The 13,437-nt window shown below is 49.2% G+C and overlaps 1 protein-coding gene across 2 annotated transcripts in view; it reads left to right on the top strand.

Annotated features, from left to right (window-relative positions):
• MYO7A (myosin VIIA) overlaps positions 1-13,437 on the top strand; it is a 188,876-nt gene that overhangs the window by 170,970 nt on the left and 4,469 nt on the right. For both annotated transcript variants that reach the window (XM_032771522.2, XM_032771520.2), the window contains 7 exons: positions 350-455; positions 4,012-4,125; positions 6,081-6,168; positions 7,444-7,550; positions 9,686-9,871; positions 10,698-10,814; positions 11,952-12,035. In XM_032771522.2, coding sequence (XP_032627413.1) covers positions 350-455; positions 4,012-4,125; positions 6,081-6,168; positions 7,444-7,550; positions 9,686-9,871; positions 10,698-10,814; positions 11,952-12,035 — 802 coding nt within the window. The remainder of the gene's footprint in view (positions 1-349; positions 456-4,011; positions 4,126-6,080; positions 6,169-7,443; positions 7,551-9,685; positions 9,872-10,697; positions 10,815-11,951; positions 12,036-13,437) is intronic.

Here is a 13,437-nt window from a genome sequence, read left to right as displayed (position 1 = left end):
GTGACTGCTTTGTCTGCTCATATTTCCATGGACCATTCTGGGGGAAGGCAGGTTGGCTATGAAAACTACAAGATTTATTCATTCCTGTACCTAACCCTAGCAGCAGCCATGGTAAATCATAGATGTTTCGTTGTATCCTCCTTTTGATTACCGATAGCCGAGCAGGTGAGTCCTTTCCCAGCTCCTATCCTAAAACCATTCTCCATATAAGAACCCTTTCCATTTTGCGTGGCTCCTGGGGTTTCATTAGGTGCTTATTGAAGATACTATTCTGTTTTTGTATGGTATAAAAGTATATCAGCAGTGAGTTCTCTAGTGCCATATTCATTGTAAATCTCCTGTCTTATAGGAATGGATCCAGGAAGTATCCTCCCCATCTGGTTGAAGTGGAGGCAATTCAACACAAAACCACCCAAATTTTCCACAAAGTTTACTTCCCCGATGACACTGATGAGGTAAAAGGGAGAAAAAAGATCTGAATTCTGGCAGGAGAGACTTAAGTTTTCTCTAATTAATGCCCAGCCTAGGCTAACGTCAGTTCTGGCTCCAGCTAGGTTTGGTAAGACCATGGAGTGCAATAGCGTGTCATAGATGTGGATGCTTAGCTACACGGATCAAAATCAACACGAGTTTGAGTCGCTGCCATTTCAATTCAGTTTTTCAAAACAAAGATCCTGATTCTCTTTTTCTTCTGCTGGCAAATTTAATAGAGGGACACCAGTGTCAATCTGGGAGAGGAGAAGCAGGACCAAATCCACCTCTAATTATAACAGGAACAAACCCGATGTGTGAATGTGAAAACATGTAACCTTTCCTCATATAAGTAGGGGTCTACCAAATTTGCATCCATTAAAATCATGTCACAGACTGTGAAATTTGTTCTCCCCTATGAAATCTGGTCTCTGACAGATCTGAAGGCAGAGAGGAAAGTGGCGGTTGCTGGCTGGGCACCCAGCTCTGAAGGCAGTTCTGCTAACAGCAGCATCGGGGAAGCAAGGATGGCATGGTATGGCATTGCCACCCTTACTTCTGTGTTGCTGCTGGCAGTGGCACTGCCGTCAGAGCTGCCGCTCTCCCACCACCCAGCTTCAGGCAGAACTGCAACCAGGAGCAGTGCAGAAGTGAGGGTGGCAATACCACGACCCCCCCTACAATAGGCTTGTGACCCCCTTTTGTGTCAGGGGCCCCCAGTCTGAGAAATGCTGTGAAGAAATCACACATTTTTCATGGATTGGTCAAGGCATAAATTGTAAATTTTGTGGACGTGTAACATCCACAAAATTTGTTATTTATGCTGTGACCGACCCGTGAAAAATGTGTTTGATTTCTCCATGATTTAAGTAGACCCCCTACATATAAGTGTCTATCCCATTCCTTCATGGTCTTATCTCAACTAGATTGTCAGCTCTTTGTAGCAGATAGCACATCTTTTATTGCCTGCTAAGCACCCTGCATGCTTATGGAGATGAATAGGAATATTTATGCATGAGCAGCTTTGTGTGTGCAGTTCCTGACACGTGCCATTCTTGCACACTAGCACTTAGTACTGCAGAATGCACGCACAATCTTATTGTGTGGATTTGAACATATAAACCTTATTGCTGGCGGGTACAAGAGATAAAAGGTGATGAATACACACACGAGTGCGTGCTTGTGCGAAGCTGGGCATGCACAAGGGTAGATCAGGGGGTGCCCCCCTTTGACAAGATGGCCCCATCTGTCCTTGTCTGTCATGGAGATCTTGGCAGCTGCATTGAGATGTTATCTCTTTAGAACTCTTTCCATGGGCAGGTCTACGCTATAGGTGGGATTGACGCTCTTGAGATCGATCTACTGGTGGTTGATTTAGCAGGTCTAGTGAAGACCCGCCAAATCGACAGCAGATCGCTCTCCAGTCGACCCCTGTACAGAAGATTAAGGTAAGTCGACGGGAGAGTTTCTCCTGTTCACCCTCTGCAGTGTAGACCTCGTGGTAACTCAACCTAAGGTACGTCGACTCCTGCTAGGTTATTTACATAGCTGGACTTGCGTAGGGTAGGTCGACTTACCGCAGTAGTATAGACATAGTCTAAATGTGACACGGGACAAGCCAGACAATGATTTACAGACACATCTTGGGCAGCCTGAAGGCAGACACAGTGTGGACTTCAATGTTAGGTGGGTTAGCCATCCGAGGTACCCGAGGTGATCTGCACTGTAAAGGCTGCATAATCAGCTGGGTTATGGGCACAGCGGTGGCATGACACTCTGAATGCCATCAGGTCCCAGGGGCAGCCTGTGCTATTTAAAAGGACAGCCAGCAGCATGGAGTCATTCCACCCCCGAACAGCGAGAGGCAGGTGTGCCCTGCAGGGGTAGAATCATGTCTGCACGCCTGGGGCATCTCGGTCCTCTGCATAGTCCCAGTCCGCTCAACGGAGCCGTCCGCCACGGGAACCAGGACAAGCGCTGCAGGAAGTGCGGGTACACCCTGGAGACCCTGCCCCACGTCCTGTGCAGCTGCAAGCCCCACGCCAGAGCCTGGCAGCTGCGCCACAACGCCGTCCAGGACCGCCTAGTGAAGGCCATCGCCCCACACCTCGGTGAGATTGCAGTCAACCGCACCATCCCCGACACCGACAGCCTGCTGTGCCCAGACATCGTCGTCACGGACGAGGAGCGGAAAAAGATCATCCTCGTCGACGTGACGATCCCGTTCGAGAACAGGACCCCGGCGTTCCGCGAAGCCCGAGCCCGCAAAACTCGAGAAATACGCCCCCTTGACTGACACCCTGCGGGCGAAGGGCTACGAGGTCTACACGACGCTCTGATCGTCGGGGCGCTGGGCGCCTGGGACCCCTGGAACGAACGTGTGCTCAGGGCCTGTGGGGTGGGCCGTCGCTATGCGCGACTCATGAGACGCTTGATGGTCTCGGACACTATCCGGTGGTCTAGAGACATTTACATTGAACACATCACCGGCCACCGCCAATACCAGGAGTGAGCCGATGTGGCTCCATGCACCCACGGGGGGGAGGGGGAAACCCTTACAACCCCCCTAAACCATATCCCCTGAGTCCTGAACTTACCAACTGGATTCCACCACGTGAGGGTCACCCTGTCCCCATTACCCGGCCCGCTTACTCATACCCATGACTGTGTGTAGCCCACTATATGAGCGATGTACCCTCACTGCCCCCCTACTATATCTTGACCCCAACCACCGTACACCCCGCATTGGGGACATTACAGGCTGTATGTATTATATGCTGAACCATAACCAATTGCCAGCATCCCCCCATGCTCTGTATGTTTCCCCCGATGACCAACGACTGACACATCAAACTCTTTGTATCACCTTTCTTTAATATTTTCTATTAAACTTTTAAATCTGTTCTCTCCCTTCCTCTTACTGCATAAGGTAACTGCATTTCCTCCCCCCCTCCCCCGAGAACCAACAGAAGCTGCAAAAAAAAACAAAACCCAAAGCTCTGTCCTGTGCAGATTTGGGCCACTTTCCACTGATTTGGGGGAGGGAGGGGTGTTGATTGTAGGGTGCCTGCGTTAGGCTTGATTCACAGGCATGCAGAGCACCCACAACTCCAGCTGAAGTTATTGGGAGCTGTTAGCAGCTCAGCAACTCTGAAGGTCAGGAGCCAAAGTGGCTCAAGGGGGGCCTGCAAATCAGTGATCACTGGTAAAAAGTGAGTGTGAGGACAGGCAGGAACACCCTGAGTCTCCGAGGCCGCAGAAGCAAAAGCCGAGTACTGACTGCTGCTCAGAATAAAGAGAGAACTGGGACCTGCTGATGAAGTAGGAAGATCTTAGGCTTCGCCTTTCTACCCTTGAACAATGGCAGTGGTACGTTAGCATCTAGGGGGGACCAGGAAGAATGCACAGAGAAGCAATGCTGTAACTCAGCAGGACAGCTCTGCCTCTCTACAAAAAGCACCTCTAAGTTTCCCATGACAGAGGGTGACCCAGCAGTGAACAGTGAGGTGGCTGAGGTGTGGGTTTCACCTCTCTTTGCAGGCATTTGAAGTAGAGTCCAGCACTAAGGCCAAGGATTTCTGCCAGAACATCTCCAGCAGACTGCTGCTGAAGTCATCGGAGGGCTTCAGCCTCTTCGTCAAAATCTCCGACAAGGTGAGTGGCGCACAAAGCGATCGGCCACGGGCTGAGCAGCTCTGCATCTCAGAGCCTTTGCTGCGCCATGTCCAGCTGGTGTAAATCATCAGCACTCTGCTGAAGCCAGTGGAGCTATGCAACTTTACACCACCTGGTCCATTGCTCCTGAGCTTCTCCCTGGATCTGACCTCTGGAGAATTCTATTCAAAGATCCAGGCAGTCCTGCAGCCCCTGCTCACAAGCCTCATCTCACTGAAGTCAAAGGGGTTACTAATGGGAGCGTGTACAGTTGATGGGAGGGCTGCAGAACTGGGCCCTGTGGGAGCTGGCAGCGTAATACTGTCAGGATGAGGTTTTCCAAAGCACTCAGTGATGCCCTAACGCTGCTCCAGTTCACATCAATCCCATCCAAGTCAGTGACTTCGATCCAGGCTGAGTGCTTTGGAAGATCCCATTCTACAGCTTCAGGGCCTGATCCTGCCCCCCTTCCTGACTCCTGTGGCAGTCCTGGCATACATAAGGATCACAGGACAGTGCCCTTAAATTCTGTAACATCTTGCATGCCAGTTGCTTCTCAGACTGCTTTAGAACACAAGAACAGCCATACTTGGTCAGACCAATGGGTCATCTATCCCAGTATCCTGTCTTCCAACAACGGCCAATGCCAGGTACTTCAGAGGGAATGAAAAGAACAGGGCAATCATCAAGTGGTCAATCCCCTGTCATCCGCTCCCAGCTTCTGGCACTAAAAGGCTAGGGACACCCATGGGGTTGCATCCCTATCTTGGCCAGTAGCCATTGATGGACCTATCCTCTATTAACTTATTTAATTATTTTTTTCGCTCCATTGTAGTTTTGGCCTTCACAACATCCCCTGGCAAAGAGTTCCACAGGTTGGCTGCGCGTTATGTGAAGAAATTCTTCTTTTTGTTTGTTTTAAACCTGCTGCCTCTTAATTCCATTGCGTGACCCCTGGTTCTTGTGTTATGAGAAGGAGCAAATAACACTTCCTCCTTCTCTTTCTCCACACCATTCATGATTTTATAGACCTCTATCATATCCTCCCTTAGTGGTCACTTTTCCAGGCTGAGAAGTCCCAGTCTTATTAATCTCTCCTCATACGGCAGCTGTTCCATACCCCTAATCATTTTTGTTGCCCTTCTCTGTACCTTTTCCAATTCCAATGTATCTTTTTTTGAGATGCACGCAGTATTCAAGGTGTGAGCCTACCATGGATTTATATAATTGCATTATAATATTTACTTGTTATATGTCCCTTTCCTAATGGTTCCTAACATTTTGTTAGCTTTTTTGACTGCTCTGCGGGGTTAAATCATCCAAAAGGCAGATAGTCTGCTACAAATGACCAAGGAGAGACGTATATAAATGCTTTGTGGGTTGAGTAAACTGAAGCAATTATTTACAGGATCAACAACAAAGAGCAATGGTATTGTCATCTGCATAAACAGAGGCATCGGGGAGCTGAGAGCTGATAGTCACTCCCTATATGGCTCTGGTCCAGCCGGACCTGGGATATTGGACAAGACTGATAGCGACCTATTAGAGGGGAGCAAGAGGATGATCATGCTGATGAATAGACTGATTTACAAGGAAGGATTAAATGTGGTACCCAAGAACTGTCCAGAAGCAATGGAGAGATGAAGGGAGATGAATTGATTAGGGTGGAACAGGAGGAGATAACTGGGAATAACTGGATGAAATTAGGTGAAGGACAGTGTAGAAACAGCTAGGCCAGCAATAGCTTTCTCATGGTGAGATCTGTGGAAGCCTCACCACTTGAGACATTTTAAACCAACCTGGGGAAGGCGCTGCAAGACATAATGGAAAAAATTATCCTCCCATGGCAGAGGGATGGCCTAGGCTAGCCTGCTTAACAGGCCTTTTCTCCCCTATAATGCTCTGATTAGCTATTATTTGGTTGGTTTTATTAATAGCGGGATGTGTTTCCACAGGTTATCAGCGTCCCAGAAGGAGATTTCTTCTTTGACTTTGTCAGACATCTTACAGACTGGATAAAGAAAGCAAGACCTGCAAAAGACGGTAATCATGTCATTCTTCTGTTTTGCTGCTATTTCCTCTCTCAGGTACAGTGCTGGCCAGGGAGGTCTCATAGAGCCAGGGGCAGCTCCAGGCACCAACCAGCGCAGCAAGCGTGTGCCTGGGGCAGCAAGCTGCAAGGTTGCTTTGAGGGTGGTAGTCAGGCGGCCTTCGGCAGCATGCCTGCAGGATGTCCATCAGTCCCACAGCTTCGATGGCAATTCGGCGGCAGGCATGCCAAAGACATGGGACTGGCAGGTCACCCACAGAAATGCCGCCGAATCTGCGTGACCAGCAGACCGTCCGCAGGTGTGCCGCCAAAGGCCACCAGACTGCCATGCTTGGGCTGGCAAATACATAAAACCGCCTCTGCATAGAGCCCATTGAAATCATTTTTAAAAGGCTCCTCTCACCTACCGTACCATGATGAAAACTACAACTGTAATATGTTTGGCACCGTGTAATGTTTGGGTCTTGGGTAGTTCGTGCAACTCTGCACCTAAGAAACGATCCATTCTTGGGCAAGGAGCAAACTTTTACTCTTGCTATCTATAACTTCTAAAAAGAACTGCACAACAGCTAACACCCAGCAATACTCCAAGCTCTGACTATTTATACGATCAGTTAGAGGGCATTTATTGTCTTTGTAGGACTTAAGACTTTATATTGCCACCTGACGGCTCCCAATAATTTCACAGTATCCACTTTAATCCTGTTCCTGTTGCTATTAAGGGAATCAAGAATCTTCTGTGGTCATACAGGTCACAGGTGCCAAGGGCTGGCAATGCAGAGATCAACTAGACCATGCCTCTAAAAAAAGTGACTTCCCCTAAAGATTGAAGTTTTGTGGTTGCTGTCCTGACTTTGGCAGATGTAGAAACTTTCTGAGGTTTTAGCATTGCTTTGCTAGCTGAAATGCAGCTCCACTAACTGGCCCCAAGTAATTTTCCAGAAACTCCCACAATACATTGTAATGCTATTGCTATGAAATTAAATCCATCCTCCTTTCATTTAAGATTAGCCAGTGAATTCAGTGCTTATTTAAGTGAAAGGCTGAAGACCACTAACTTAAGAGTTCATAGAGCAATGTAGGCAGCCACTCTATAGCCAATGCACTTCAGTCATGGCTTGAACACTTGCTATTTCATCCCTGAACCTCCTGCAGCAGGGACTGTGAATTGCTCCAAGGAGCGAGCGTCTCTTTTATACATGTTTCCATCTAGTGGTTGAAGCATTTGTTACAAGCCTTGTCAATGTTGAACAGATTCCTTTTTGCAGGTATAGTGCCTTCTCTCACATACCAAGTGTTCTTCATGAAAAAATTGTGGACAAACACCATCCCTGGGAAGGATTCAATGGCAGACTCCATCTTCCACTATTATCAGGTACTCCATGAGTTTACAATACTGAGGGAAGTCTGGGGGACGCAGGGAACTAGTAAAGGGATAAAAAGGCTTCCTCCTTCTACATCAACAGCTCACACCAGTAGTGACAAATAGAGGTTTCCTGTGCTGGCTGTTAGGAGGACTGGAGGTCTTAGTCCAGCACCTCTTGAGTGGGTGTCAATATCATAAAACCATAGGTCAGAGGCACTAATTAGCCCAGTCTCAGCAGACAAGCCGCACTCTGAATAGCCCCAGAGATTTTTCATCTCTTTCATGTCAAGGTGATCTGCTCAAGTCAGGTTTGAGTGGCAGAGATAGGGCAGAATGCCACACAGCTGCTGTACTTGTTCTGCAGCTAAAGAGAGGTCTCTGTTCTGCTGGGCTGTCTGGGCAGCTACTTTCAAGTGTGAAATTCACATGCACACACTATTGATTACAGTCATTCTTGCTAAAATGGTTGTTCAAACATGAACGTGCCTCCTGCTGATTATGTCATACATGGTCTTGTTGACAGATGAGGGGTACTTTTAAAATCATTCTCGAGGTTATATGCAGGGCCGGCTCCAGGCACCAGCATTCCAAGCTGGTGCTTGGGGTGACATTCTGCAAGGGGTGGCAGGCCCTGTTGTTTTGCCCCCAAGCAGCTCACTGAATTGCCACCGCCGACAGCAGGGGCAGTCCCTGTGCCCTTAGGGCAGCAGGCACGTTTCCGTGACGGCGGCAATTCAGGGGCAGCTTCTACATTTAGCAGTCCGCGGCGGCTTCAGCTAAACATAGAAGCTGCAGCCGAATTGCCGCCACCACAGAAACGCACCTGCCACCCTAAGGGCACATGGACAGCCTCTGCCGTCCATGGCAGCAATTCGGCGTGCTGCTTGGGGCAGCAAAAACTCTAGAGCCGGCTCTGGTTGTAAGGCTTAAAGGGGAAGCTTGATTTGAATAAAAGAAAAAGCCATTAGATTCCGAATGATCCCCCTCAACAGCTGAGCTCCTCTGGGCCAACACAAGTGACAAAGTGTGCTAGAGTTTGAGCTAAAATGGCCTTGATCAAAGTGAGGCTGAGAGATGAGCATCTAGTGGTGGCCAAACTAATCCAGAGCTGGTGCTTTAACAAAACATTTGCATCCGCCTCATCACAATGATGATTTCAGAAAAATATTGCAGTTCCTCCATAACTAGAGAGGGGTGAACAGCAGCAAATGCCATTCCCTTGGGGAAGTCCCCATATAGGTTGAATTTATGGGGGAAGCACTGAGTTCTTGCTGCGATGGCAGCCATAGAAGAGATCTGTAAGATTGTAAGAGGTAAATGGTGCTGTAAGTTACACCTCAAGGAACTGGCTGTTACTCACATGATGAGAGGGCAGAACGGTGGGGGGTGATTGAAGGAAGAAACAAACGTGTAAAATAAAGCAGAGAGAGGCCTCAGCTGCATTCTCTCTGCCACCAGCAGTGCAGAGGGTAAGACTCATTGGGGATAAGCCTGCCTGCCTGATGCTCAGAACCTGATTCCAGCTTGTCCACAATTCCTGTGGGGTTGTAGTTCAGGAGCAGGTTTCAGCTCCCCTCATTTTGGGCCAGTCATGACATCAAGCTTCGGGTTTAGATCCGGCTTCACCGAGGCTCAGGTTCTGCAGATCCAGTATTTTACCCAGGATCCATTGCTAAGATTCATGTTTTCACTCAAATCCCCAAAACTGTTAGACTTGGGTTCATTTCAAACATGGGGCAGAGATCAGGAGAGCCCCTGTTTTATCAAGCCCTGATCCCTGGCTGCAGTAGTGCCAAGTGTCTCGGTCTGGGCTTTGCAACCCCCGTCCCCAGGGCCACCAACCACTGGGCCTTTCCAGTGTTTCTGAAGGGGAAAGAGCTAAGTGGGGGTACCAGGAGGGGGTTGGGTTGTGGGATGGAAAAGACTGAAGATCACTGCACTAGCATAGCTGGCTTTCAAGCAGCTTCCTTCTATAGCTGCCGACCTGCTAGATTTCCGTTAGCCAGCGTCGACTTGGCATTTGTTTTGGGATGGTTGGGTGCTGCCATTCAAACAGCCTCTATCTCTGAGGACAAAAGGACGTCTTTGAGAACCTGGATGTTTGTGGCCTCCCCCATTACCTTGTGAAATGCTTTCGTGTGCAGGAATTACCAAAGTACCTGCGTGGCTACCACAAGTGTACTCGGGAAGAGGTCTTACAGCTGGCAGCTCTGATCTACAGGGTGAAGTTTGAGGATGACAAGTCCTATTTCCCCAGCATCCCCAAGCTTCTGAAGGAGCTGGTGCCTCAGGATCTTCTCCGGCAGCTTTCTCCGGACGACTGGAAAAGGGTAAGGAATGGCCTTGATAACACCAAGCCAGGCTCAGAGAACGGTGCTGTGGGTATAGTGTCTCGATAAGCTTGTGACAGCTACTATCCTATCCAACACAGCAGGGACTGAACCGGGGACCTCCAGACTTAAAAGCATGAATATAGCAGCTTGAGCTAAACCTCTCTAGGTGGGGCTGGAACGCAATCTGTGCTCTGCCAACCATTCACAGAGTCGGACTGGTAACAGACGCACACTAGTAGGTTACACTTATACCATAGGTAGCTATTACTATTATCGCAGCGCTTAGGACCCAGCAAAGATCAAGGTCTCATTTTGCAGGGCAGCGTATAAGAACATGGTAAGAGACAGTCCCGGTCCTACAGAGCTTACATTCAAGACAGACAAAGGAAGCAAAGATTGATTATCCCTGTTTTATGTGTGGAGAACCAAGGCACAGAGAGATTAAGTGACTTGTTCCAGATGACACAAGGAGTCAGTATCAAAGCTGGAAATTGAATCCAGATCTTCCATGCGCTAGCCCAGTGCATTAACTACAAGTCTGTCCTGCCTCACACTGGAGAAAGCACCTGTGGATATATTCAAACCTGTACTGGCTGGAAGATGGAAAAATAACGTATAAGGTCTTTTCAGGTTCCTGCACTGACACAATAGCTAATGCGCAGGAGAGGGCATGGTGGATTTCTGTTAAAACAGGACAGCAAAGTCTGATGTTTTGTGGCAGGAGTAACATGACATCTGTGTGTCATGATGCTCTTTGTATTCAAATGTCTAGTTCCCAGGTGGTCTGGCAAGCCCTTCAGTAATGTCATGTTGTCCTTTGCAGTCCATTGTGGCGTATTTCAATAAGCATGCAGGCAAAACAAGAGAAGAAGCCAAGCTTGCCTTCCTAAAGATTGTCTTCAAGTGGCCTACATTTGGATCAGCCTTTTTTGAAGTGAAGGTACAGATTTCATTATGTGGCTCACCTGGCAGGAGCAGGGACCCTGGGAAATGGTTGGTTCTCACAGCTCCTCCTCCTGACAGAGTATAAGGAATTCTAAAGGGAAGAAGTAATGGCTGTTTGGTGACCCCTGCCTGGGCCACGTAGACTCGTTCACCAGCTCACTCTCTCTAATTAGGTATTTCCATGGTACTCATCATTGTCTGAGGACCTTCCACTCATGTGTGGATCTGTCCTCGGTGTCCTATTGCCATTTTACAGATGGGGAACTGAGGCACAGGGTAGAGTGAGAGTTTCAGTGGGACTTGGGATCCTAAGCTACGTAAGAGCTTTTGAACATTCTGCTTGAAGTGACTTGCCTACAGTCAGCCAAGGAGTCAACGGATGAGCCAGGAATGGATCGCAGATCTCCCGAGTCCCCGTTCATTGTCCTAGCCACAAGACCTTGCTTCCTACTGCTTGACTTGGTTCTTCCTGGATGAGGTGGAGGCAGAATGGCTGGATGTGTGGGGAAGCCTGCATTGCCACTGCCCTTCTTGGTTCTGGGCTGTAGGACTGAGACCCAGAGTCTCAAAGGTATTTACTGCCTTTGGGAGTTAGGTGCCTTCATACCTTTGAGGATCCGGCCCTGAGTCTCCAGAACTGTCTGCCTAGCATCTCTGACCAGCACTAAGGAACCTAAAGCCAAAGGTAGGCTGAGCAAATGGAAATGGTGCAGTTGTCCCAGGATTCCTTCAGACTAGAGGTACTAAGGTCAGGAGAGTCCATGCATCAAGAAGAAGTGATCTTAGGAGGGAAGGGCCACCTGGGGCTTCCCACTGCATCCTAGCTCACCCAGTCCACAGGCAGGATAGCTCCCCTACCAGCTGCTTCTATTGGCAAACTGGGTAGGGAAAGAAATGGAAAAGAAGGAACTTTAAAGTTGCCAATCACTTACTCATTAAAGTCACCAGGTGTTTGGGGCAGGGGTGGGGAGCCTCATCATTAGCTGGATGGCTGTTACCATAGCAGTGAAGGGGCCTTGATTTATTTTGAGCTTCCTTAAAAGGATAAACTAGACAGTAACCCATAAGCAAGCTAAAATACAGCGGGATTCTCGCCAGGAGTCATGTGACTGCTTCGTCTCATTTCTAACAGCAAACTACCGAGCCAAATTACCCAGAGATCCTTTTAATTGCCATCAACAAACACGGAGTCAGCCTCATAGATCCCAAAACCAAGGTAAGCCAGATGCCACCAGTTACTATCTGCAGAAAGCTCCACCACGTGCAATGGGGCCATGCCCCTCCCAGGGCTAACATTAACGAACTGCGGGTGGGGGTAATATTAGGCATCTAAATAAAGGGCCTGATTCTCAAAGGTACCGAGTCTCCTCTGCTTCTTGTGAGGTCGGCAGGAGCTGCAGGCACTCAGCACCTTGGAAAATCAGGCCACTTGGGTGGAAGTCTGAAGTTCTGAACACTTTGGTCGTGACTCCAGGGTTTCAGAAAGGCACACGCTTACACAAGGTGGGGCACACTGCTCCTGTCATCATTTGCACTGCAAGTGCTATGGGCCAGATTTGTAGCCATGAGTCCATTATGAGGGTGCAGAGGCATGATCCTGCTTGGACCTCCCTGATGTGCAATATCCCTGGGAGTGCTTTAGCATGATACCCTGTGTGCTCAGCTGGCTAGTGTGGCAGAGGGCAGAGCTACTGCTCCTCCTCTCTCACCCCTTTCCCTGCTCCCCTTGGAGTGGTTTGCTCTCCTGACTGCAAAGATTGCAGCGATCAGATGTGCAAACTCTCTCCTGGTGCAGAGGCAGTTCCCTCTACCTTGTGCTTTTGTGCCTGCCAACAGTTGCACACTGCCCAGCCCCAGCTAGCCCTGTGTGCAAAATGTAGGGTGAGCATACATCCCATTTTGGCCGGGACAGGCCCCTTTTGAAGCTCTGTGCTGGCCGTTCCAACTTTTTTGATAAAAACGGGCCTTTGTCCTGTTTGGGGAAGAGCAAACGAGCCCTGCAGGCAGGGGGCAGCTTGGGCAAGCCCCAGGCCATTCTGTTTTTACTTTAGGAAATATGGTCACTCTAGCGAAATGGCTCTTACATTTCATGGAAAATGGTGTTAGGTACACAAATCACAGGAGTGTGTAGCCTGCCTGGCTAAATGATGAGGAAGGGAGACACAGCCAATAGCTGGCGTTTGTAAACAGCGAAGCAGGGGATTGTTTAGGGTGGCACCAGGGGCTACAGTTAGGCCCGACAGGATAAAATGAAACATGGTCAATATAAGCGGAATAGCAGGAAGAGCTTCCAGAGGCTGAGCTGCATTATGCTGGGGAACAGTCTTCCCAGAGCAAAAGGCTTAGGACAGGGGTGGGCAAACTTTTTGGCCTGAGCACCACATCAGGGTTGTGAAACTGTGTGGAGGGCTGGGTAGGGAAGGCTGTGCCTCCCCAAAGAGCCTGGCCCCCACCCCCATCCGTCCCCTCCCACTTCCCGCCCCCTGACTGGACCTCTGAGACACTCATGCCCTCTAGCCAACCCACCCTGCTCCCTGTCCCCTGACTGCCCTGTCCCCTATCCACACCCCCACCCCTAACTGCCCCCCAGAACCACACCCCTTATCCAACCCACCCTG

The sequence above is a fragment of the Chelonoidis abingdonii genome, chromosome 1 (genome assembly GCF_003597395.2).
Source record: "Chelonoidis abingdonii isolate Lonesome George chromosome 1, CheloAbing_2.0, whole genome shotgun sequence".
Lineage (NCBI taxonomy): Eukaryota > Metazoa > Chordata > Testudines > Testudinidae > Chelonoidis > Chelonoidis abingdonii.
This window is presented reverse-complemented; position numbering and strand designations above follow the sequence as displayed.